The sequence below is a fragment of the Lampetra planeri genome, chromosome 41 (assembly GCF_965212315.1).
Source record: "Lampetra planeri chromosome 41, kcLamPlan1.2.h2, whole genome shotgun sequence".
In the NCBI taxonomy this organism is placed as follows: Eukaryota; Metazoa; Chordata; class Hyperoartia; order Petromyzontiformes; family Petromyzontidae; genus Lampetra; species Lampetra planeri.
In genome coordinates, this window is record NC_136147.1 from 915216 (window position 1) to 942633 (window position 27418).

Consider the following 27418-nt stretch of genomic DNA (forward strand, 5'->3'; position numbering starts at 1 on the left):
CAAAGACAATGCACCATCAGAGTATGAGAGCTCGGGGCAAGCATCTACACTATGGGAACCTCATTTGCCAGTAAAAATATGATAATTGGTTCTTTACCCTTCTATCTGGCAACAAAACTGACACCTTTTTACAAGGAGTCATGTTTGCATAGACCGCAATACCTGCAGTCATAATACAAACAAAAGAACATAACTCTGATAATGTGCACTGTCCTTAAAGTTGATTGATCCACACCCGAGACAGCTTTCCTTAGAGCCTAGTCTCATATGGGTTGGAACTGACACCACAGTTAATGGATCTGCAGGCCGCATGTGGTGGAGTAAAGTGTGGGATCACACGACCTCTGCCAAGACTACCGCCGAGACCCACGTGGCGCAGGGCAGCCCTCACCCAGCAGTGAATTGACAAAAGAGTTGTACATTTAAAAGTGCTAAAGCATAAAAATAAGCAGCAGCCACCTTCGTGGGTTAATATGAATGGACCGTTTTTTTTTATTACTGTATCAACCACCATTTTAAAATTACAGATGGAATCCAATTATCCGCATTGAAGAGGGGGAAGCGATCATGGGTTTGGGAAGCCATCGATAACCCAATGCCTTGTGACAGTTATGAGATATTGGATTCGCTGTGATTTCCAATACAAAAATCAAGCATTTCCCTTACAAAATACAATCATAGTGTGGGCCTCTAATGTGGCTAAAAAATATTCCAGCATTTTCTTTTAATACGAACGCTTTTTGTTAAACTTTTTCTCCCATTGTATCCCAATTGTGCTTTCGACATCATTCCAGGAAAGGAAGACTCCATTTGGAACTCTCACAGAATTCAAGGCTCTGGCGAGAAGCTGGTCAAACAGCTGCCACAATCTGCACTGTGTGGGGAGGGGGTGGGGCCTCATCCAGCAGTGGATCTGCGCTGTACGCGTTTTCAGTGAGCGAACGAGCGTCGGCTGCCGCTTGCCATAGAGCTTGTTCTCGATCCACGTGGCGGGCAGGCCTCGCATGGCCGCGACCGCCTCCGAGTCGTCGCACGTCACCAGCGGCGTCTCCTCCTCGCCCGTGCCCTCGTCGGAGCCGCCGTCCTCGTAAATTGACGCGTCCGACGCCGCCGGCGCCGTGAGGTCCAAGTAGTCCTGCGCAACAACAACAACGGCGACGATGGTGACGGCAGCGACGACGGTGTGGGTATGCGCGCACCGGTTGATTCGTGTTCATTTAAAATGTGGCCAATAAAGTGGTCACAAGTTTTGAACATTATGAAAGGCTTTACCAATGTGAACAGCTATTGAAGATCGTCGACAGTATAACCTTATCAGGAGGAAGATTTCAAGCGAACGACCGAGTAGGGCACATAGGATTATGTGCTGTAAACAGCCCATCTGTATCTTGTACATATTGAAACACCACTGACATCTTTCGTCAGAAGTATGTTTTTTAACTTCTTTCGCACCGTACGTAGCCAACCGTGCTAATCGGAGGAGCACAGGTGATGAACATGTAAACACAGGACGGAGACCGAGAATGCACGGTCAGGAGGTGGTGGGGTAAAGCGATGGGGCCAGGTTGTCGAGGACTGTGGCGATGGATGTTGGGGGGTGGCCCAGGGCAGGAGTTGAGTGGAGAGCGAGGAGCGTGTGAGCGCCAGGCAGGAGATGGCACTGAGACGTGAGCCCATATGGCTTGCCACCGGTGGTCACATCTTTACTGATTGCTGATTTATATTTTGGATATAAAATATTTTAAATCAACACGATTTTTTATCTTCATTTGTGTAATATTTACATGTTCATTACACACGTCAATTTTGCTTATAATGAGTACAACCAATACATTGTACGATTAATTTAACATTTTGAATACACCACACTTAAAATACTTGCAACCAATGTAAAAAAATGCTCATTTAAAATGAATTGTGTAAATTAAATGAACTTTATTTAACTATGTAATTATTCATCTTCAGTTAATTTTATTACCATGCATATATTGCAGTCAAACAAGGATGGCCTTTGATACATTAGTGTCAAATGTGTTCCTTACAGGCACACAAGACAAATATCCCCCGTATAACCTTAACAGACTGTTGTGGCAAGTGCCGATCTTTACACAACTACTCATTTGAGGCCGAGTCGACGTAGATGAGGCCTAGGACCGGTTCAAATAATCGTCATTGGTGTTGGCCATGAGCAGGAATCGAACTCGAGTGGCCAGGTTCGTAGCGCAGGTCGCTAACCACTACACTACCGCTCCCCACTACACTACCGCTTCCTGCAGGCACACACACACTCTCAGCTGCAGTAATCATCACCATTAAAACAAATGCACTCAAAACAGCACGGGGGCACTGGCACAAGATGAACAATAGGGGGGAGGGCCCATTCTGCACAAAGCCCCTTAGTTTCCTGATAAATTGCAGCCACGCGGCAGCGGTGACCTCACACCATGGAGTGGGCTCCAGAGGCTCCTCACGGTTTACTGCTCAATGATCCCACGTGGTAGCAGGTGGCCCCATAGACACATGGACTCACGGCGCCGCGGTGGCTAGGAGATGTTCACTACCTCGCCTGGTATGCAGGAGGTTGTGGGTTTGATACCGACCCTGACGCCTGCTGCTGTATATTTGGAGTTTGCGTGTTCTCGCCGTGATCGCGTGGATTTTTTTCTGGGTCCTCCGGTTTTCCCCTCCACGTTTAGAATTAACACGCGTTTAGATTGTTTGGCTGCTATACATCTCCACGTGATGAGTCACTTTGTTTGGCTATCATTGGTGGCCAAGTCGCCTCTGAATAACAGCTATGTAGCTCAGTGGGTCTTACCTTGTAAAATAAAAATAAGTTTTAGTTTAGTTTAGGAAATGTGTGGCTTTCCAGTCCTCACAGAATGACCTACTGCAGCACAACCCTGCAGTGTGACCTTTTTTTTTGTTTAAAGGAGTGGCAGAGGGGGAACGCGATATCATTATTATCACTAATATAATTCACCACAACCACCACCACCACCACCATCATCATCATCGCTATGATTATTGCCACCATCATCACTGTCATCATCGAAAGCAATATCATTACTACAGTATTATCAACATCGTGATTTGACTATAAGAATTTTAAAAAGCAGAACTCTCTGTTCAGCTGTGTGGGATTCGTGCCTCCGTGTCCCATAGCACAGGGCTGCTCTAGCAGCGTGCAGTGGAGGAGCATCTGTGTAACAACACATTCAATTAAATATGTAGCCTGTGTCTGGTATGCAGATTGTTTAAGAGCTGCATTAAATCACCGAGACGGCTGTAATGGGACCGGCATGCCGCCCTGCGTGATGAGGCTGAGGCCTCTGCACAGATGGTACACAAATGGGTGACACAGGGCTACTATAAACCACAGACCGTCTTCCCTACAGTCCCACTGAAACATGCACTAAAAAAAGCCAATAATAACTTTGCGTATCCAAGTGGGAGTGGAGAGGTGGGTGCGGTTGGAAGGGGCCACTGCACTACAAATACTGAGAGACCACAATTCCATTGCAGTGCACGGCTAACAACAGCGGTGAGTGATTGATGAGCCAGAAGCGGGGCGGCTCCTCCCTTCATTAACCCACGCTGACCAGTGGTGAAGTATGGCAACACAACGGCCATGACTGATGCGGCCTGGGGAGGGGGCCTTGACACGGTAGCGGATTGACAAAGTGCTCAACATTTATTGTAATTGATATTATTGCTATTTTTAATTAAAGTAATAAAAATAAACCGCATGTTACATCTAAGTCAGGTACATCGAACAAAGACGGTTACCGCATCGCGCGCTTTCAGATGCGCTTCTGTGGCCATCTGGAACGCTCTTCCAATATGAGGTAGCCATTGGGAGCTGTGCACTTTTAAATCATCTAGATTGAAAACTGATTTCTTTCGAACTGCTTTTTGTGTTTAGTTTGTTGTCCTTCCCTGCACGGTTGACTCCGTACAGTGCAAAATAAGTTCAACAAACATGCGAGTCTATGCGATGTCACATGTTTATCACGTTGACTCGGATGAATACCTGTGCAACCTCTCAGTGTCAAGCCCTAAAACGCATTCAGGAAAGGGCCAACTCAGAAAAATAATGTTTGGCTGTTCAATTCTAGATGTGATCTTAAGACCACCACCGCAGAGCGACTCAGTGTTGTGAACAATGTCATTGGATCTGACGTGGCATATAAATAATTATAATGATGTCATTCAAAGTGTCCCCATTTTCAAATAAACATTACGCGGTGTTCAACTCTATTTGGTAGTCTCGCGTCAGTGACAAACAATTCCACTTTGCTTTGGCTGTGACACGTTAATGCCTCGGACAAACACTGTAATTTCTCTGTCTTGCCCGGATGATTAGGTCACCCCTTCTCCAGGCTTTGAACTTGTGACCTTCCGACTGCCCCGCCATACTACCGCCCAACTTGGTGATTAATTCGCAGCTGTCCCCGTGTTATTAACGAGTTAAATACAAATTTCTGTTGCAAGGACGTTTATTTTAATTATCAGCCCGGTTTCAAGTTTCATGTATTTTTCCATTGCCGTTTTTGTCAGTTGCAGTTTCACAATTTTCAAGTCAATGTAATTCTTTGAAATACGATCAGCTGTCGGATCATGTGACCTGCAAGTGTGTCTTTGCAGCACCACTTGCGTAACTCAATTCCAGCGACTTGATATTTCATCTAATAAGATGTCTGCGAATGCTAGAAAAAGGTTAACATTGCATATGATGCACTAATTCGATAATCCTTCCCAAGTGTATTATCAAGGGGCTGAGGTTGAATTATGTCAGCTGAGCCATAAACATGAAAGGAAAACACTGACCACCAGGGAGTCTCGCCAAAGAGTCGAGATTTAACTGTTAGCGAGCTAGATGGCTCAATGGGATAATGTTGACGTCCATATCGATGAACTTGCGCTAGCATTGCTGAGATCCTGAGTAAAATTTCTTGATTTCCACTTCAGTTAAAACCAGCTTGTCATCTGCAGCTCCTTCCATAATCTCAGCCAACTCACCAATATATATTAGATTTATAGAGCATCTCAATGCAACTGTATTTAGCGACTTTATTCAAAGCAGAGGGGTGCGAATCATGATACGTTAGATAATCGATATGTATTAGGTACAAAGATAAAGGGGCAGCCCTGCAAGTGCTTGCCCATGCCACTGCTGGCAGAAGGGCTGCAACACGAGGGAGCTCCAGAGAACCCCTCTGGAGGGTGTTTGGCCTACTCTTCCACACTCGCCAGGTGTCTAGGAGAAGGTGCAGAGCCGAAAGGCTTGAAGAAACTTGCACCATTGTTTAAACTGCCCTGCTGGAAGATCGAACAGGCAACCTCTGGATTGAAAGTCATGCGTGCTGACCATTACACAACAGCAGCATCCACACCATACGGTGATTGATTGGTCGTGGGTTTCTTAACTTTCACATTAATTATAATCTGTCGCTACTCAGCATATTTTATTTATGTGAATGTATAGTCAGCTTTCTTACCTCCGCAATTGCTTCGAAATGATTTCTTATTAATCAATATGAGCACCACTATACATTTCATTGGTCACTGTGACATGAAATGGCAAAACTGTAAATTCAGTGCTTACTAAAAGCACTTGTCACTTAAAATATCAATCAAATTCACCCCAAGCATGGTCCATTTAATTTTTAGTGGTGGAAAGGGTGGCTGTGTGGTCAGCGGTGATGGTGGCAGTGATTGTGCTGTGTATTTACTCTGGCGGTGGTGTGGTTATGAAAGTGGTGGTGGCTATGTAAGCAGTGGTGGCTTGAAAGTGGTGGTGGATATGAAAATGGTGGTGGCTATACAAGCCACCGCTTTCATAGCTAAGCAAGCCACCATCGCTATGCAAACCACCACCACCTGTAATCCAGCACTTCGGAGGAGGCGAGGACTGGTCGATCGCAAGATTGTGAAACACCCTTCCCGTGCGCGTCCACGAAGAGCCCGTACCCCTGGCTTGCCAAGGCAGCGCTGCAAACGATGTGGACTCCACCTGTTTCGAGTGTATGCGATGGAGTGTAGTCCCCTCGCACACATTAGTTTCACTCTGGGTGCTCTGGCTTCCACACGTGTAACACTCACTCCATCGGTCGGTGACACCTTAATAAATAGATGACACCACAGCGTTCGGGGCAATTGTCGATGTCGGCTCACCGCATGGCGCCCCCCCCCCCCCCCCCCATAATGGTGAGTATGACTTGCGCCTCTGCGGAATAATTGTAGGCCATGAAAAAGCTCCCAGCACGTGCAGTGAAACGCCAGACATCATGCCGAACGACACGCGGTACAGACCCGACGGCACATGCAACTCTCACCCTGCTTTTGACCATCATCTTCTCCAAGTCCTTGCTGATCTCGGCAAAGTGGGGTCGCCTGGCAGGGTCATGTGTCCAGCAACGCTGCATCAGCCCGTACCTGTGCAGAAACAGCATCGCATGACGCACTCGTGTGTGTGTGAGTGTGTGTGTGTCTCACGATCAGTCGACTCGTGGAACCTGAGTCTTTCTCGTGACCTCCTGCCAGTGAGCCTTTGATACTCCACGTGGCCTCAAAGTGCACCTAGCCTGGCACAAGCGCGGTGATGACGTCACTGCCACTTAGTGGCGAATGGCAGTTGTTGTTTGTCTCACGATGACACGATGTGGGGCATGGTGATTTGTTCTTACTTTCAATAAAACAAATTTGCCTGGATAACCCCTCCGGTCAGAGAGTTTTTTTGACCAGGTAGAAACTTGCACCTAAATGGGCACTTTATAAGTTTCATCCGATCCAGAACACCTCAATTGTGCAGTTGTCAGGGCGCCAAGTGGCGCGTACACAGCAAACACGCAACGACGCCCGAACAATCATTTTAAAATGTACAAACTTGCACAGACCGGCTTTACAAACGTCAAACGCATTTATACGGCACGAGGAACTGGAACGAGATGGCCAAGGCAGCGGGCACGTGAGCCTCACGAAGCGCAGCCACTTACGTAAATAACTCCAGCCTCCCCATATCCCCGTTAACCATGTGCTGGGTCCAAGGGCGGGCTATATTCAAACGCACGCAGTTTCATTATCAAATGAACTACGCGACTTCGCACTGTGATAATTCGTAGCCAGTCCGATGCAATGAAAAGCGGGGACATTATGAGGTTATTTTTACGGCCAGTGTCTTCGTTTACAAGTGGGCAGCACATCTTATGTAGAAGATGGCATTCTGCATGACACTCAACCTCTACCACACATGAACCTAGCACGCTGACACCGCCCACCATACCTTCACCAGTGGTGAGGGAAAAATTGTTGAGAATCACGTTTCAAGTTTTGCAAACCCAAATGGGAACTCGAAAGACTGGGATGGAGTCTCATCAAGAGTGAACCGAGTCCCCCCAAAAAAAGACAAAAGGCAGACATTAAATCAAGAGCGGCAAGAAGGAAGGAGAAAATTTAGCAAAACACAACCGTCTCACGTGGGAAATCGGAAATATTGCACGAAGATAAATCAACGTTAAAGAATACATCCCCTTTAAGCGCAAGTTGGCTCGGGTAGCATTTTTTTTTAAATCCGATCATAGTACAATCGCACTTAAGTGACAGAAACGTCAAACACACATATATATATAGGGGTGACTATTGTACTGATATGCAACCTGGCCAGGATATGTCAAATGTACGTCAAGCTTACCTGCCCCCCTCACACGCCCCTCCCCCAATGGCACATGCCTACCTGATGTATGATTTTAAAACATGGCTGCATTGGCTCACATCACATTCCGCGATATTATTGTTGTTGTTATTTTAAACGGTAGAGTGGATTCGCAGTGCAGGACTATGAAGTCGAATTATCAGGTCAGAGGTTAATATGATTTTTTCGAAATGTTGACCTGGTTCACGTAATACAAGCTTTCAAATGACCCCTCGACCTTGTCCATCGGAATCGGTTGATTGACAAAGCTGGGTCTGTACCTGTACAGAGTAACTCACGGTGGCAACTACGGCATGGAACACGGTGAGTGGAAGGGCATCCACAACATGCGTGAGAGATATCACAGCATTACAGGACACGGCAGTGAAGCCGGGACCACCTTCATCCAGCAGTAGAGATTGGCCCAATGATTACGGTCATGGGCATATTAAGCTAAAACAATAAAAAAAATTGACCAGGTAAGGCCCAATGAGCTATATAGCTCTTTTACAGAAGCGACCTGACCACAAATGATACCTCAACGAAGTGGCTTATCTCGTGGAAATGTATCGCAGCTGAAGACTGAACGCGCGGTGATTCTGAATGTGAAGGGAAAAACCGGAGGACCCGAAGAAAAATCTACGCGACCACGGGGAGAACGTGCAAACTCCAAACACACAGGCGTCAAGGTCGGAATCGAACCCACGACCTCCTGTATACCAGATGAGGTAGTTAACATCTTGCTCAGCCATCAATGGGCCGTTTCGAATGCTCCTTCAGGCGTCGTCACGATCCATCGCCCCTAGCCAGGTCTCCTGGATGACAGGTCTGGTCCGCATCATCGAGCGCGATGAACCGCAAGCGCCGCCATGGCGAGCGTGGGGGGCGTCAACTTGGGCTGTAAGCCCACGCACGGTTGGGTTTGTTCCAGATCTAATATCCTGTATGTTTAACTTCTTTCGCACCGTACGTAGCCAACCGTGCTAATCGGAGGTGTGGGGGAAGGAGGACAAACTCAACACAAAAAGCAGTTCTAAAGAAATGAGCTTTCAATCTCGATGATTTAAAAGTCCGTAGCTCCCAGTGGCTTCTTAATATCGGAAGGAAGAGCGTTCCAGACGACCGCAGAAGTGCATCTGAAATTGTGACCGTCTTTGTTCGATGACCAGCCAAAAGCCGTTGTGAGGATGACCGGAGTTCGCGGGATGGATTATGTTCCTCGACGAAATCACAAAGTTTCGATTTAAAGCATAATATGACTCTGAATCCCCCCGCCCACCTCCTACGCATTTCACAAGTAGTACTAATCACATACCTGCATTTTTTATAAATATGCTAAATTTCTCTTGATATGCAAATTATTTTGTCAAGGCGCCCTTCCCCCCTTCCAACCCAACTTAAATATACGCTCCAAGCGTGGTGGTGTTTCATTCAGACGCTGTCTCCCCGACAGACCTGGTCTTCACCTGAGGACGGCTGCTTGCGTTGTGGCCGAAACGTCGTGAGAATTATTTTATTATGTTTTATTATTTTATTACTTCCCTTCTACGTGACTTTACCGAAAGAACCAAGAAGATGAGATCACCAAGGTACCGTGGTTCATTTGTGGCGAGCACTTTGTGTGTAATGAATGCGACCATACAACGTTTTCGTTCGGCATCTGGAAGCCAGTCTAGCTTCAGTGAGCACTGTGACGGACATGGTCGGATCTTATTGACACTCAAACCGCAGGGCGAGGTGAGCCAGAACATCTGGTTGAAGACGAGCTATATGCCAAAGACCAGACCCAGACGGTGGTGTCATGTGAGGTCCTCTATGTTGAGGAGACTGGTGCGGGTTTACACAGTTACGTTGTTACATGTATAATGCATGGCATATGCCTGAAAAAACAAAACAAAAAACCAACACACACGCTCTCAGAAAACCCATTTACAGTATATACGTTTATACGTGCCACGATTGAACGCAGCGTGGAGAGGACATGCGGAATGTGTGTTTAAAAATAAATAAATTCAGAGCTCGGGTAAATTTGAGTCGGTGTGTTGGTGCCGCCAGTAGCGCCGCTGGCCCTGCCTGTGAACAGTGAAAGTCTCGGTCTCATCAGACGGAGTGCGTCTGCATTGTGCCAGGTTACGGGGCAGTCGGAGTTTGACTGCCAGAATAACCGTTGCGTTCGGGAGGAATTTAAATTAAGAGTAAAACATAAAACAGCGGGGACCGGTTCATTATTTTGATATGCCACTTCCATAAATCTCTCGACTCCTATTGCCCAATTGTTGTACATTCGCCGGCTTACATAAGAGCAGCAGCAGCAGCCGCCACTGAAACCAGACGGCACAAACTTGTCTCAATGTTCTGCGAAATGCCAGAAGGCATGTATAAGAAGGACTCACTGTTCTTTGTCGCCACGTATAAATACAAATATAGTTTTATTCCATTGTCCTATTGGCTTTCCAGAGCAATATTATCCAGCGGCATTCGTTTAAACAGCTTAACTCTGGATCGGTTTTGACCTTTCTGGGTCTCATCAGCAGCCAAAGGTGTTATTGGCAAGAGCACTTCACGTAGATTCTGCACGGATAAGTGATTCATTTAAAGGTCAGATGCATCTCTTCTCCGACGACCAATGGCGCGATGCTCATCTTACTTGGCAGCCTCAATCCAGTAATACAAATTCCACATTCCCATGCCAAGGGCTGCATCTCCATGGAATGACCAGTGTTAACCTCTCAGTGATTACTTGAAGATGATAAGTATTACACTAAAACTATTAAACCATTTTTTATTTTACCAGGTAAGGTCCACTGAGCTATGTAGCTCTTTTTCAGCAGGGACCTAACCAGAAATGATAGCTCAACGAAGTGGCTTATCCTGTGGAACTGTATAGTTGCCAAATACTCTAAACGCGTGTAGATTCTAAATGTGGAGGGAAAAACCGGAGGACCTGGAGACAGATCCTTGCGACCACGGGGAGAACATGCAAACTCCAAATTTACAGGCGTCAGGGTCAGAATCAAACCCACGACCTCCTGCATACCAGGCAAGGTAGTTAACATCTCGCCACCGTGGCACAACTAAGAACCAATGATGATCTTCCCATTGTGAGTCAATGGGTCTGATCGCAGAGCTGCCCTCTTGAACACACTCCTGTACACGCACAGCTCCTCTGTACGATCCACTGCTAGATGAAGGCCTCCCACCTCCGTGCGGGTTTCTATTTGACCACACTTCACCGTGCTGTTCAGGCAGGTGGAATAGGTACGGGAGCATAGAAGTAGAGTATACAATGAATTCGGCTCCGCTGCCCCTCTGGTGAATGCACCAATGCACGTCGTTTGTAACACCACGTCGTCGCGCGTCGATTTCTGCTGCCGGACAGCGTACGCGACGCATTCATCGCGAGCTTGGGCAACTGCACGGTGGTGCGGAGGACTGTGAAACAAAAGCTGTCAAAATGATCGACGCCTTACAGGTCATCGCTGCAGTTTTCGGGCTTTTCCATGCGGTATCCGGTCTTGAGGAGGTTGAAGAGGCGCTCTGGGGGGATGCCCGGGTATGGAGTTCCTCCCAGCGTCATGATCTCCCACAGAAGAATTCCGAAGGACCACCTGGACGATGTGCGGCAATGGGAGCTGTCAACACGGACATTCAGCCTACCCGGACCACCAAGCCATTCAGGGTTGCACTTTTACATTATTTTTAACCTTCACCTTTTAGACCAGTGGTTCTTAACCTGTTCAACACGTAGGCTTTCGCGTCCAATATCATCCCTAATACAGGTTTTTTTGGGTTAGATCGTGCAAATATATAAATGTGTCGTTAAGCCCGTTATGTGTCGTTAAAACTAATTGGCTGTGTCGGGTGGTGGTGGGTTTAAATACACATATATTTACACGATCTAACCCAAAACAACCTGTATTATGGGTTCTTGACCTTTCCTGCAGCCTTGCACCCCTTTGGTTCTCAATCGTTAAACAAATGTATCATGTTAGTAAATACAGAGGTTTGATGAAACAAAGCAGTTGTACTTACGTGCACATGCTTAATTTGTTTCTCAATTATTTACCTTCCAAAAAAATCTGGTCATGCCTTGCACCCCCAGACAGGGCATCTCGCACCTCCAGGGAGTAAGTGCACCCCAGGTTAAGAACCACTGTTTTAGAAAGGACTCACTTTTATTTCCATGTATATGGTATTCCAAAGGGAAATTCGTGAACATATTCTATCCTTGCATATGGCAAAACGTGCAGGAGCTAGGTGCCAATGTTTGAGGTGTGCTAGCCATGCTGAGAGAGCTTCAGAAGAGAGTTTGGGTCCTCCATTGAAGTTGCACAGACTGCATTCGTTTACTGTACGGTCCACAGTTTGGGTTGCACCGCTGTGCCTCGCCTTTAATCTTCCGTAAGTGAAGGAGGTGTGCGCATCGGCCTGTTGATGATGTGCTGATGCGGTCGATGGTTATGCCGGCATATTTGAGGAGTGTCAAAGTCAGGTGGTGCGAAGTTTTGGCCTCGAATTATGAACCTATGGAGGGTGCCATGATAAGGTAGGTGACGTTTCTGCAGGAGTCACCATACAAGTTCGCAGGGCTCTGTGAACTTGTATGGTACGTATGTTGAACTTCTTTTGCACCGCACGTAGCCAACCGTGCTCATCGGAGGTGCGACAGGAACTGCCTCTTGTGTTTAGTTCCGTCCTTCCCCCGCACCTCCGACTAGCACGGGTTGGCTACGTACGGTGCAAAAGAAATTCAACACATGTACATACAAACTTTAGACCGCAACAATAATAATCATGAAAACAAAAAGATGGTGTATTTCCCCGAGGTGCTTCCCAATGGGAGGAATGAAATCGGCAGCAGTGGAACTCACACGTCGCTCTGGGAGGTGTACATGTGCTCAAACAGCGACTCGATGGCCATCCACTTCACGGGAATCCGGCCCTGCGAATGCAAACGCGGTGGGTTAGTCAGCGTCGTCATCACCCTCACCGCCACCGCCGCCGTCTATACCGCGGGGGAGGAGCATAGATGTTGGTGGGGGGGCATAGAAGTAGAGTACAACAATAGATTTTTTTCTGCACTGTCGGCTCCTGCCCACCATGTATCTCCGCAGTGCTTTGATAACATTGCTGCTGCATGGTTGTCCCCCAGCCAAACACAATCCAGGCTTAACCCTGCTTAGTTTCCGAGATCTGCAAAGATCTGGTGCGTTGCGGGTGAATTGGTCATCATACCTACCAATTGTTAATTATCCTGAATAAAAATAATTTGCCAATATAAATCAAAACAATTCTCAAAATCTGCGAGCAATATGAATTATCATCATTATTCATGATTATTTCTGTAGGCACGAAAGCTTCAAATCAAGATTCTATTTATCTTTTACTTAAAAATACTTTGATGAAAGCATTATGCATAATTGGAAATAAACAATGCGATAAGTAATTTTTATTACCTTGATTTCTGTACAATACTATGCAACGTGCTGGGAGCATTGATGACTTGTCGAAAATTGTTGAACACAAATCTCTGACATTTATTAATACTGTATGACTGTGGTAGCCTTATCCAACCCGTTATGCGAGTACATGATGAGCACATTCGACAAATGAAGACATCTTAATAAATGCGTCTCGCAAGAACGGTGACCTCAATCGTTACCAGATATCACAATCTTGCCTAGGCAGCCACTGGAGCGGTTCTCCATGAGTCTGGTGTCCAAAGAAGATGATCTCAGGTCAGATGGCGGGAGACGGCCACGGAAGACCCTGGCGCTCGCTGCGTGTCTACTGCACAAGCCGCTGTGAGATCTGGCCGAGGGTAGGGGCCGGTTGGCAAGGTTTGGTGGTGGCATCAACAGCCCTGGCGTCGTGATGACATCTTGATCTTTATGACAATACTGTAGCCAAAATCACACGAGTTAGCGTGTGCATTACCACGAAATAAATCTTCTTCAGTGAATGATCACAATACAAATGAGTGGTTGGATCTGTAAAGAGGCCTTCGGCTCGCTTGTTTTACTAATCGCGCATGGCCTACTTAACAGTGACATTCCAAGTCCAGTTAATGTAGAAACGCGATTGTAGCGCAACGATCTATCAGACCGCAATAAAGTCCGGTTGTAATGAACAGGAACAAACTAAGAAACATGCCTCATCTTCTTTCACTTAATTATTTTTCCCGGGCAATTAATTTTTCCGAGAAAAAGCAATTGCAATGAACTGTAAACGCTGGCAAATATTCAGCAGTGTCAAATTCCATTACGTTGCCCTTTCTCAACGTTAATTGCAAAAGGAAAAATAAAATTAAACATTTTCACCGGGGAGCTTGGGAGTCGAGCCACCGCTCGCGCGAATTTATCAGCGGTGCAATCTTGCGATGATCTTCTATCGCAATAAAACAACGATAGTCGCAGCGCTCACTTACGGATGGTAAATCTAAAAGATGAATTTTTGCCCATCTCTGCCATGCCAATGTTTCTGGCAGAATTATTATTTTCATGTATTTATCCAAAGAAATTAAGAAGTGAGGCTTTTGACCGCCTTTGCGTGCGTCTCTATCGTGGCTTTGCACACGCCGAGCAAAAAATGACTGTAACTGTGGACATCAAGGAGACCCGGGTGACTTGGTCGGCTGCTGTGTAGAGCTGTGACCAGGTGGCTCAGAGGTCAGAGAGCTGAGCCGGGCATCTCTGAGATTCGGAGTTCGATTCTCGGGGCCCTTGCGAGTAGGTGGTTTCCCATTGGATATTGGCCGTTTTGGTGATTTAGGTGGGAGTTTGGTGAAGATTGCAACTCGGCAGGGAGGGGTCATGAGTGTAAGTAAAGAGTGGCAGAGGAGAACTCGGGATTTGTTGAAGATCTCTCTATGGGTGGACTGATAATGTTACACATCTTAGAAAAAAATGTGAATAAAGCCGACCTTCACTGACCCTACTCGCATCTGCTGGACTCTTCTCTACAATACGCTGGCCTCGCAAGATATCTGAATCTGTCTCAGGGGCCAAGCAGGGCCAGGGGTCGTGGCCAATGACGAGTTTGTTGTGCATGACGCCCGGTCAGTACGGCTCGCACGCGGAGTCACCGTGTCATCTACTCGCGGCCTCGACTCTGTCTTATCGACAGACCTGTTCTTCACCTGAGGACGGCTGCTTGCGTTGTGGCCGAAACGTCGTGAGAATTATTTTATTATGTTTTATTTTTATTATTTTATTATTTCCATTCTACGTGACTTTACCAAAGGAACCAAGAAGATGAATCCCTGCAGTCACGAAAGCTTTAAATCGAAATTTAGTCTCGACTCGTTCACTGCCTGCGAGGGGTGAGCAGCATGGCTCGGGTCCTGCAGTGGAAATAACAACGTGCGGGCCCCGGTATGGGTCGGTTGTGCAGTGAAAAAACAACTTGCTGCTCCAGGCTGGCTCGGCCCCGGCGTGGCTCGGTTGTGCAGTGGAAAAAGAGAGACACGACAGTGGGACAACGCAGGAGGCTTGCCTTGGTGCGCTTGACGTACGAGTCTCCCTCGTAGACGTCTCGCGAGAGGCCGAAGTCGGAGATCTTCATCTTGCGACCCTCGGCCACCAGAACGTTCCGGGCGGCCAGGTCTCTGTGCACCAGCTGGGAGAGAAGCGTGGGCCCAACACACCCAGGAACACCGACGAGAGGCAACCACCGTCAGCCATACGGACGGCAATCGCAGATCCCGCTTTGACAAATAGCGCCTCTTTAGACAGGGCGGTTATTGTGAGCAGTGAAGCAACTGATGAATAAATAAACAGGAGCAGCTCTCTGACGTGTTGTCGGGTCGTACCGCACGCTGTTCAGCACGATATTTGACGTTTCACTCCACGTTCTGGGAGCTTTCTCAAGGCACGCAGAGCAAAACGTTGGACACCACGCCAAAAAAAATATGCATACACATGGCACAACGTGACGATAGAGCGACACAGTCCAGCCACAAAATCCTACGCAGCCATGAAACCCGAGTGGAAATGTACAACCGGGCCTCGATACAATGCCGGATGAGGGGCTCCCGCATGTTCTGTCGGTCGAGGGGCATATTGGACGCTTACTGTGCCGTGCGGATGGCGGTCACGTGTGTCTGTCTGTATGTTGAACTTCTTTCGCACCGTACTTAGCCGACCGTGCTCATTGTTGCGCATTACAGGAACGATGAAGAGACCGGTAGGGAGGCGGAGACGAGAGTGTCTGGAGAACACAATTACGTCAGCTTGGGTCACAATAACTGCTTCTTGTGTTCAGCTTGTTTTCCTTCCCCCCGCACGTCCAATTAGCGCGGGTTGGCTATGTATGGTGTGAAAGAAGCTTAACACACATATGCATAGAAACATTCTGGTACGGAAGCAGCGTTAGTACGTTTCGCGCAGTGCGCGTGCGAAGGCCGTGCCGCCCCACCTTCATGTCAGCGAGGTACGTCATGCCGCGGGAGATCTGCCAGGCGAAGGAGACGAGGTCCCCGAGTGTGAGGCCGCGCTCGTCCGGGTTGTCCAGGAGCCGCGAGTTGCGGTTGGAAGACCCGGCCGGCACCGCGAACTCCGCCTTGCGGCGCACGCGCAGGAAGCTCCGCAGGGAGCCGTACTTGGCGTACTCCACGATTAGGTAGAGGGGGCCTTCGGCGACGAAGGTCGCCGCGCATACGAACACACAAAGATCCCGCCGCGCAGCCTTTAAGAAACCGTTGAGGGTGGGTGCCGTTAGCGAGTGGCGCCTGTGGAGGCCGACACGGCGCGCGAGGGGGTGGGTGGCTTGAACTCGATTCGCCTGACCCACTAATGACACCTGTGCCGAACTGTGCCCCATCGCTGTGCGTCAATCTGCTGCTCGGGGTGAAAAAAACAACGTGGCGTACATCTGCCAGCGATGTACGGGTTTGTCAGCTGGCACGTACGTTTACACGCATGTACACACACACACGTACACACGTACACACGCGCGTACACACGTGTACAAAGACAAAGATCCCCCTCATATCCTTAACGGACTGCTGGGACAGTTGTTGTTAGCGAGCACCTATAAAGGCCAACACGGCACACGAGGGGGTGGGTGGCCAGCACCACGCACGGCTGCCTTAATTTCCCCAGGGCTGATGTTTACAAACAGCAGAGGCTACACATTTGAGGCTGAGTCGACCTCGGGGAAGCCCAGGTCCGGTTCACATATTCGCCACTGTTAATGGTCGTTAGCGGGAATCGAACTCGGCTCACTGGGTACGTGGCGCGTTGCGCTAACCACTGCACCACTGCTCCCCACGTTCATGCGCACACACACAGACACAATGTCGTTTTAATTTGTATTCAAGGTGTTAACATGGGGGGGATTTGTTTCAGCTGGGTTTGTCGGGGTTGGCGACTCACAAGGTATTTCTGCACCCGGCACACCACATCCAGAATACCTCTAACTATGAGCTTGTGGATTTAACTATTCACATGCCACCTCCTCCAGTCTAATCGGCCAGACAGAGAATATATAAATAAAAGCAATGAAGCCCTGCTAGCCATCAGGTACAGTCTGAATAAGCTTTACAAGTGGAAACTAGTCTTAATATTTGCAAGGAAACTCATTACGAAGGCTGACATATTTGAGTGGATGTCAAGTTGAATTCCCTTGCCCCTGGTTATCTGCGCTGCTGATTGCTTCCTGTTTTTGACATTAGTATATATTTTTTTATCACTCTTAGCAATTTTCATTTAGTTTTTTTCCTATTGGCAGCCACGTCACGAGAATAATGAATCGCTGCAGTCAGGTGAGAGAGGCGATAACAGCCTCCGTGGCTACTGGTTGGTAGCAGTGGTCGGAAGTCCACTCTCTGACCACTCTCGTACCCCTTCTCCGCTGACACACGCACGAGCACGGCTTTTCTCCACCGGCGATGGTGACGAGCCGTACCAGAGAGCAAAACGTCAAAATCTAGTCTCACAAGACATCTGAATCTTGCTCAGGGACAAGCATGGCCAAGAGAGTGGATGATCATTTTCATCATACAAACGTCCTTAATGTGCAACATCATATGGCACGGGTTTTGCAGTGGAAAAAAACAACAACCTGGCACCATCTGAGCCGTACCGGGCTGGATCAGCACGGTCTTGGCACGGCTAAGCTGTGCAGTGGAAAATAGGTATTGCAGCCCTATCTGTCCCATGAATGGTTTTATTTGAAGCTGCCCTGTCTATCGATGTTTATTTTACGTGAAAGAAAAAAAAATCAACACCCTTCGTTAATAACACTGTCGCCTTAAAATAAATACTTTATAATGCATGGCTCTTGTTCATCTCCCGTATGTGCTATGAAAAAGCGCCATTGCCTGTAACGTTTGGCAGTGGGCAACATTTCTAAAATGCATCGATTATATAGTTTTTTATTTGAAGGCCACGGACGAATGTGTTGATTATTTTTGTTAATTGTGTGTTAATTTTCCATCCAGAACTGATCCTCCAAACCTCTTAAGCCTTTCCCATTCCGATGACGTACGTGTACATCGTCAGTTTTTCTTCTGATTCCGTTCTGAACGGAATCGTGATAAAAACAGAAATAAAATAACTTTGCCGGTAACGAGGCTCCCACAAGGCCATGTGGGAGGGCGGGTGGCACAGTTTGGTACCAGCTCTCATAGCACGGTCGTGTCGCTGCAGTTCTCTGCGGTGAGCACAATGTCTTTACAACAACAGCGCTATGTCTTTCTAAATATAATTAACGCTGAATCACTTGCGCTATCCCGGTGGCGGGGGGGGGATCACACGGAACTCACCGTCCTGCGTGCAGGCCCCATGGAGGCGGATGATGTTGGGGTGGTTGACCTGCTTGAGGAGGTTGAGTTCCGAGAGGAGGTCCCTCAGCTCGCTGTGCGAAGCGCACTCTGCGGACGGAGCGACCGAGGCAAACGGTGGTCACGATTATTTCCCGCACCTTAGCACGGTTGGCTACGTACGGTGTGAAAGGAGTTCAACATACGGAACATACGACAAGTTCACCGAGACCTCTGGTCTCCTTTATCGGTTCACAATTCGAGACCCAAACTTGGCACCTCCTGACTTTGACATTTCTCAAATACGCCGGCGTGACCATCGGACCGCATCAGAACATCATCAACAGGCCGATGTGTACCCCTCCTTCACATATGGAAAGTTAAAGGCAAGCCACTGGGGTGTGATTGTGGCCATGCAACCCAAACTATGGACCGTGCAGTAAACTACTCTAGTCTGCACTCCTTCAATGGAGGAGGAACAGCAAAACGACACAAACTCCCTCCTGAAGCCATCACGGCACGGCTAGCACACCTCAACATTGACATCTAATTCCTGCACCTATTGCCATATGCAAGGATAGAATAGCACAAATTTCACTTTGGAATACATATACGTGGAAATAAAACACAAGCACTGTCTAAAAGGTAAAAAGAGGTAAAAGTGCAGCCCTGAATTGATGGAATTTGAAGTGTTTGAAAGCGGTACACCGGGCAAGAGCGAGGAATTATACAGAAAGAGGAAGAAAAATCACGCATTTGCATGAACCCTGCATGAACGTGATACGACGCGCGCATCCTCCGAATTAGCTAATTAGCGTCATCACATTGGCTGAAAAGGCCGTAATTGTCGCTGGAGTTGATCACCGAGTTTTGGGCAGCCCCTTGAAATCAACTTTCCCAGTTTTGGCTCGGGTCCAGTCCCTGCGATCAACAACGCGTTATGCCAACATTTTATTTACATTGGATCACCTTCATGAGAGTTACCATGACTCCCACTACAGACGGTTCGATGGACAGACACGCAATCGTAAAGACAGGGCTAATATGATTAGCTATGTTGATTAATCCGACAAACAGTCCCTTCTCCAATAACGCGGTAGTTGCGTTCCTGAAGAACACCGAGTTATGGAAAAATCGCGTTAAAAATATATAATATAGGGTAAAGCACAGTCCGCGATAAGACGTAAGATGCGTATGCAGGCTGGACAAAGACTGAGGCACGTGGGTAGCATCTAGAAGCATCCAGCAGTATCCCGCCTTGTGTGATGCTATGCCGAGGCAGCCGTACGCAATATAGGGGGGGCAGACTGTATTCATATTGCTTTTGTTCCAATGTCTTTTGCTTTTCTGAACTCGACGCTACTTGTTTTGCTTTCGTAATTTTTCGCATGACATGTCGTTTTTTGCCAATGAGGGCAGTCTTGACTCCTCACCTGGTTAAACAAAATAAACTTGAAACCTGAATCACTGACTCTCTCAGCTTTCGTTGAAATTGTTTAAAAAAACAATATATAGTGACATTTCTTTTTCTCGAGCATTTCTGAAGGGAACCCCGCGAGTCACATGACATCTTGGGCACACAGTTTCTGCTCAGACAGAAGCAATTACTGGCTTTGAGTGGCAATGCGGCAATTATCTGATGACAAATTTCCAAGGATTAAATGTAATAAAAAAAGAGTATTATTTTGGTGTAAAACTTCTGCCGACTGCTATACAGTATACAAACTGAAATGAACATAAATATATATATATAAATCAAAGTAACTTTTTGATTCGACACTGCTAGATGAAGGCCTCCCCAGACTGTGTAGGTCACGTGAGGTTATTTGACCATCCTTCTCCACGCTGGTCAGTGCGCCTTGGCAAAGGTAGGCCAGGAACGGTGCCTTAATTTCCGCCAATGAAAACACATTTCATGAGGACTCCGGTTCTCCTGCGTTCTTGGCTGATGTTGATGCAGAGCGATGGCTCTAATTTTACATTCAAGTGGTCGAACCAGAATATTGCGCTGCGATGGTGCCTCCTCCTCCGAGTTCATGAATGGGGCTTTGAGTCGCTTATATGCTCCATGGTCTGTTCGAGGTGACCACACATTTTTCCATTTGTGCACCGAGTATCCGCATCTGCTGGCATTAAATGAGCTTAAAACAAACATTACATCGATTGTTTCGATATATACAAGGATTATAAACCGCATTGATTTCCATACAGCCACAAGCTGATCATTGACATGACACAATGCGCTTCAGCAGAGAATGGAATTCCAAGCTCGTGGCCAGCAGTTAATGCGTCCTCCGTAAAGGAGGTAGTGATTATGAAAATTGAATTCATTTCAATTTCCGAGCAGTGACAACATTGATCGTAAAAATGCCCGTAAATACATTTTCCTCCGACTACATCTCCCACATATTGATTTTGTCAGAGCATTTCCAGCTCTGTGGTCAGCTGTGATTAATTGTCTTTATTAAGCGTTTTCTGTCGTTGTTGCAGAATTACATTTGGCAAAAATGTAAATAAGCGGTCGGGTTGAGGGGTTGGCGAGGGGTGGAATAAGGTGAGCGCTGACTCAGAATCTGTGGGTAGATGTATTTACAAACTTCAGATTTAAGTTGCCATTTAACTGAGGTCAGAGCACTGAGCTGACACCGCTGAGATGCTGGGTTCATATCCAGGCGACTAGCCTCAGTAGCCTGTGAGGTAACCGTGTTCCTCAAGTCCAATGAGTTGAAGGTCTTTGCCCAGTCACCAAATGCTGCGCAAAAAAAGCCATCAAATTAAATTTGGTTTTGCACTTAATTTGGCCAAATTATAACTTCGAGAATTGAAACTCGGTTTAACTACCACGTGATAACCATTGCTCTCGTTGGCAGGGCGGGTGGCAAAGTTCTGCCCTTTGAATCCTGGACCATAGGTCACATGAATGGGGCTGTGCGTGTACAGGAGTGCGTTCAAGAGGGCAGCTCTACGATCGGACCCATTGACTCACAATGGGAAGATCATCATTGGTTCTTAGTTGTGCCACGGTGGCGAGATGTTAACTACCTTGCCTGGTATGCAGGAGGTCATGGGTTCGATTCCGACCCTGACGCCCATATATTTGGAGTTTGCATGTTCTCCCCGTGGTTGCGTGGATTTGTCTCCGCGTCCTCCGGTTTTTCTCTCCACATTTAGAATTGAAACACACGTTTAGAGTATTTGTCTGCTATAAATTTCCACATGATAAGCCACCTCAATGAATAATCATTTGTGGCCAGGTCACTTCTGAAAAAGAGCTATATAGCTCAGTGGGCCTTACTTGGCAATAAATAACTAGCTCCATGACGTCTACTCACATGGCTCGTTTTCTCTAACACTAAGAGACGCACTCTTCTATGCGATATCTCATTAGCTACTTCAGCTCATGAGATGACGCCAATAGCAGGCAGGATAACATTGGTGGGACATAAAATAAATGTATTAGCCATGCGGCTATATGGCCACATTGCTCGCTGCAGATATGGGGAGATCGTGCATTTTGCTGCGATGCACCAAGACTGTGGAACGCCACTATAACTATCTACTTTTAAATCAGGATTTGTGACTGTCACCACTTTAAAAACCATTCGTAGGCTTTTGCTGTAGTTTAATTTTTAGCTTCACAGTGAGTGTAACTATTATGAATGGCTTTTACCATAGCGTTTTCTGAAATCTATCTACAGCACGAGTGTAGTTGTGATTATTGTTATCAGCATTATAATTATTTGTTCCTGTTGTATTTTGACTGGATTTTATCCCTACTTGTGAGCGTAGTTTTTTTATACTGAAATATTTTTTTTACATAAAAGCGCTTTCAAATATTTCATTACAAATAACTCTTTATAGAATAAAGAGTATTATTATAATGGCTTAATAGTTTAGTGGCTGTAACAGGGATTTTTGTTCGGGAGTGCAATGATATGTCAATGGTTAGGGACCTACCTCATTCGCTGGACAGTAATTCCCTGCGATACGATCTAAGAACCCACGGTGTTTCATTCTGGCCTCTGCGGACAATCATTTCAATTTGTCTTTCTGCCCAAATGAGGAAACTCCAGATTAAGTTTGAGTATACAGGATGATGTGTATCGTTGCACTAGACCCAGTGTGGTCCATTAGCGGCAGCTCAGGTATTATTATTGCATTTGAAGGCTTGGTGGAGCATTTAGGGTTACTGAAAAGCATTAAATATAACACTAACTCCTGGGGCCGAGGATGTTTACCGTGTCATAGATCCAGACCTTTGAAAGCAATTTTCCGGCCTAGCAGTTTCACAGTTCCTAATTGATATTTAAAGTTTATTTTCTTGATGTCAGTGGAAAGTTCAAATTGCCCGGCGTTGAGAAAACGTGAGTAATATGCGAGAATAACAGTTCAAAGGTCAAGCCTGCCTTCGGGGCTTTCTTAATGAAACATATCAAGAGTTCTAACTTCACTTTTAAGGGAAACTTACATCCCAGCGTACTGATAATTTAAATGTATTTATTTATCTGGGTCAGTTGACTATGAAAACAATTGGTTACCGAATACTATTATTGAAACTAGATTAAACTACGATCATCTCTCTGCCATGACCAACGCGCTCAAACCATGGAGATCTTGAAAGGTGATGGTAGCTTGCAGAGGCCTTCATTAGGGTGCCACGGTGGGGGGATGTTAACTACATCGCCTGATATACAGGAGGTCGTAGGTTCGATCCAAACCCCGACACCTGTGTATTTGGAGTTTGCATATTCTCCCTGTGGTCGTGCGGATTTTTGAGTTCCCAGTTTTTCCCTCCACATCTATAAATATGCGTTTATAGGATTTGGCTGCAACATTTTCCACGTGATAAGCCACTTCGTTGCGCTATCATTTGTGGCCAGATCGCTTCTGAAAAAGAGCTATGTAGCTCAGTGGGTCTTACTTTGGAAAATAAAAAAATTGTTCATAATTTATAGATTAAATAATTTATAATAGTTTAAATGGAATGTTTAATTTCTTAAAAGTGCAGGCAAATGAGTAATATCACAAAGCAAATCTGTGGAAATGCAGTTGGAGTAGAAATCAGGATTTGTAAATGTGACATTCATGCAATAACACGGAGCAGCCATTGGGCGAATTTTGCAAGATCGTTAAGCTGCGCTGTTCATTGAATGACGTGCATTGGCATGTCCCCACAAAAACCAATACAGGCGACTCTGGTAGATCACAGATGGCCGACCGCACCACACATCACAAACCTTCACTCGTGTGGTTTCCCGAAAGATATCTGTATTCTCGTGTAATTCGTTTTCATAGATATTCATTCAGCTAATGCAATCGGTTTGTTCACGTGTGAATGTCTCCACTGCTATTTGTGTGTTTTGCTTATTTGGTGTATTTTCCACTGGAAATCAAATCGTATGCAAAGTGCGTACAGTGTATACATTGTTGGCACATCACAAACAAACTACAGGTTTCTACTCGCTCTGCATTCTCTGTTATTGCTGTAGAATATCTCACTGCGTGTAACTTTGTGCTCATTAGAGGGCATTTGTTATTGGTGATAGCTGCAGTTTTTGTGCCTATTTCTACACCACTGCCAGAACACAGTAATACAAAAATGACTACAAAAGATTTAGAAGTGAGCAGCTTTTCGAGATTGTTCCTCCCCACAGAGAACTCGGTCCACCTGTGGCCAGTCCCGTCTGTGGTAGTGCGCCTTGGTGTCTAAATCTTTCGTAGTAATTTTTGTATTATTACTTCAGTATAAATACATGTTAATTTTGATTCATATGTTGTTTTTTCTGACTTACGTGAACGAAAAGACACAAATTCACCCGTTTTCTCATTAAAAATAAGTACATTTCTAAATATCACTGTCCTGGTCACAAAAGCAAAGTTTGTGGGGAATAATATAAATTTTCTGTCCTTTTGAGGCGTCATAGATTTGTTTTGTTACACAGTGGATTTTTTCCACCACTGGCTCAAAGCTGCAAACGGAGGGCGAGCATCACTTCGATTCCCACTTGAGCAGGACATCCACTTTGACCTTCGACTTAACCGGAGGTGGCATTATCAGGACCCGTGCACAAATACAACTACCACTAAAAATAGTAAAAGAAAGTCATCGTGAGCCACAGTGAACAGGGCTCCCATGCGAGCATCACCTTTCAGCATCTTGACGGCCACGGTGGTGTAGCCGGCCTTCCCCTTGAGCCGGAACGCCGTGGCCTTCACCACCTTCCCAAACTCGCCCTCGCCGAGCGTCTTGCCCAGCGCCAGGTTTTTGCGCGGGAATTCCCACTTGGGATCCTCCTGGTGGGTGGGAGGGGGTAGCAGACGACGGCGATAGGCGTACTGTGCGCATCGACACCACGCGGTGACTCCTTGCTTCCTGCAGAAATGCGTCGTGTGTAAAAAGCAGCTTGTAGGGTCGGCTTTCGGACTTTTTTCTCTCAAGCATGGGGGGGGGAGGTGGGGGGCGGTTTGTGAACGGGGAGCGAGGTGGCCGGCGGCGACTCACAAGGATCTTGCAGGCTTCCACCGACGAGAGGTTGTCCGCCGACTCCGAGGGCGGCATGCGGTTGTTGTTGGACGAGTAGGTGACCGGCTGCCGCCGGAACGTGAGCTCCGCCGTGGGCAGCGAGCTGCCCTTGAGCTGCCCCTTCTGCCTGCGGCGCCGCAGGATGGTGACGGCCAGCGAGAGCGCGATGATGACCGAGCACACGCCCGCCGTGGCCACGACCGCCCGGCAGCCCTCGTCGCAGCCGGGCTCTACGCGCACAGCCGAGGGGGCCGCGCACGAGGACGTTAACAAAGCGGACGGTCACCACAAAAGGTCGTCCGGAGGTCGCGGTTTCGTGGGGGTCGATCGCCTCGGAGCGTGCTCGTGGAGCCGAAACGTCGGACGTCGCGCCGAACAATGCTCGGTACGACCCGGAAACATGGTCGTAGAGAGCTGCTGCCCGTTGTGCAAAATACCGGTTGCTCTGATCCTCACGTTAATCTACTCCATATATAGAAATGGCATTTGTGAAGAGCAAAATCATCTGCAGTTGTGGGTTGTTCGGTTGATGGTATTTGTCTTGCTGTGGTGTCACATTAGAAACCTAAACTCTACGACTACTTGATGACCCTCTGTCTTCCGTGAATGGTTGCAGCGAAGTGGCCCTGACTGTAACAGTGTTCAATTTGTGTGTTTAGGTGAAATCTGGGTTCGTTGAAAAAAACTGAATCTGACAACGTTACTTTAATGCCATGCACCTTTTTCTCCCTATCGAGGTGTAAAATGGTGACCTGGCTGAACTTGCAGTCCAGAAGGTCGCTGGTTGGACCACTCGGCGTGGCAAGTTGAAACAAAATAAAATGGAAAGTCCATCTCAACTGGGTCACGCCTCAATAAATAAAATCATTTACAGTATATACGCCCTTCAAAATTCATCAAAAGTCGCTTGACAACCAGCCAAGGCTATTTCTCAAGAAACATATTTTTCTACATCTTTTGTACATTCATTTAATAGTTTTTGCCTTTTTTTGGGCATAATGGAAAATGGCAACTGAACTAAAATTAAGCTCGACACGAAACTAAACACGGCCACTGGAATTCTTCCAGAAATCAAAACAACTGAGAGCATTATTGTTTTTAAAACGCATTAAAGAGAATGGAACGACTTCCTTCGGCATATTTGTCCCCCTCACGTGGGTCCAAAATGCAAACGTTTCCTGTAATTTTCGCGCCCATGCAAAATGTGACATTTGGAATTACAAGCGTGGTATGGATATGCTGTCAGCGCGGTTAGAGTCCAGGGGCCCGGTGCAGTTGCACCAGGGCCAGCTATGGGCAGGGCATCACGGCGTGGTGCACACCATGTCTGGCAGAGCTATCAAAATGAGGGCTACACAGTCAGAGCAAATTCACTTGAGCTCTAAAATAATCCTGTCAACGTTAAGAGTTTTAAAGTATAATATTCATCATCATCATCATCCTGCCTCAGCCATGATCTATAGATTATATGCACTGCTGGATAAAGGCCTTCCCCATGCATCACAGTATTGTGATGGGACCATCTGTATAGCTTCCACATGCAAACTGATTTCATCTCCGCGGTGGCCATGGACGCACAGGTGCGGTTCCCACCTTCTGGCTGGCATTCCGTCATGAAGTCTCCACCAACAGCCACCGTCACCTTCCAGTGCACGGGTCCTAGTCCACTTACTTTTTTCCGCAATATAACTCAAGTAAATTTTAGGTCCTGTGTTCCATGCATTCCAATTCCCGACGAAGCTCCCAGCTTGTGGAGTGCAATATCAAACATCACGCCGAACAACCTGTGGTACAAGCTGATAACATGTCCCTATGCACAACGTCTGCGTTTTAAAATATGAAAGAGTATTTTGAACGACTCATCCCTGTATAAACCTTACGGAGGCCTATAAAGTTCCGAGAAACATCCTCAGCACGAGACAAATACTAAACTCCACTCCCATGCGCAATATCAAACGCAGTAAATAGCGGTCAATTGCTCAATGAGCTTCACCGCATCCTCTGTGGCTTTACAAGCACAGAGGAGTTCTTTCATAGTGTCCTCCGATCATTTATACGGTGCACTGAAAGGACGGCAGGCAAACGTTAACGCTTTCAAATATATGTTGAGCCATCCGGAAAGATCGGCCGTTAAATTAAAGGGCAAAGTGAGAGAGCCAAGCGTCTCTCCGCGAGAAAAGACATTCCCTTCTTTCATCTCGTCCGAATTAAATTTTGTACTCGAGTTGAAATGAAAAAAAAGCAAAACCATGCGAGGCCTTGAGTGGAGAGCGGAGCACAGAGGTTATCAGCTTGGTCCGATGAATTGACAAAAAGTGGGTTTCCATTAGGCTCATCATTTTTTATCTTTCCCCCCCTATTTGATTTCAAATGTGACATCAGCGTCATGTCACGAGATGTGAGAATCCATCGTTGGATTTTCAGAATCCACGTGGGATTC

At 46.8% G+C, this 27418-nt stretch overlaps 1 protein-coding gene across 1 annotated transcript in view; it reads right to left on the reverse strand.

The window, feature by feature from the left end:
* RET (ret proto-oncogene) overlaps positions 1-27418 on the reverse strand; it is a 65021-nt gene that overhangs the window by 1632 nt on the left and 35971 nt on the right. The window contains exons 11-19 of the mRNA XM_078613280.1: positions 24958-25208; positions 24602-24749; positions 18459-18566; positions 16109-16323; positions 15188-15310; positions 12565-12635; positions 11164-11301; positions 6339-6438; positions 964-1135 (exon numbers count right to left, since the gene is read on the reverse strand). Coding sequence (XP_078469406.1) covers positions 964-1135; positions 6339-6438; positions 11164-11301; positions 12565-12635; positions 15188-15310; positions 16109-16323; positions 18459-18566; positions 24602-24749; positions 24958-25208 — 1326 coding nt within the window. The remainder of the gene's footprint in view (positions 1-963; positions 1136-6338; positions 6439-11163; positions 11302-12564; positions 12636-15187; positions 15311-16108; positions 16324-18458; positions 18567-24601; positions 24750-24957; positions 25209-27418) is intronic.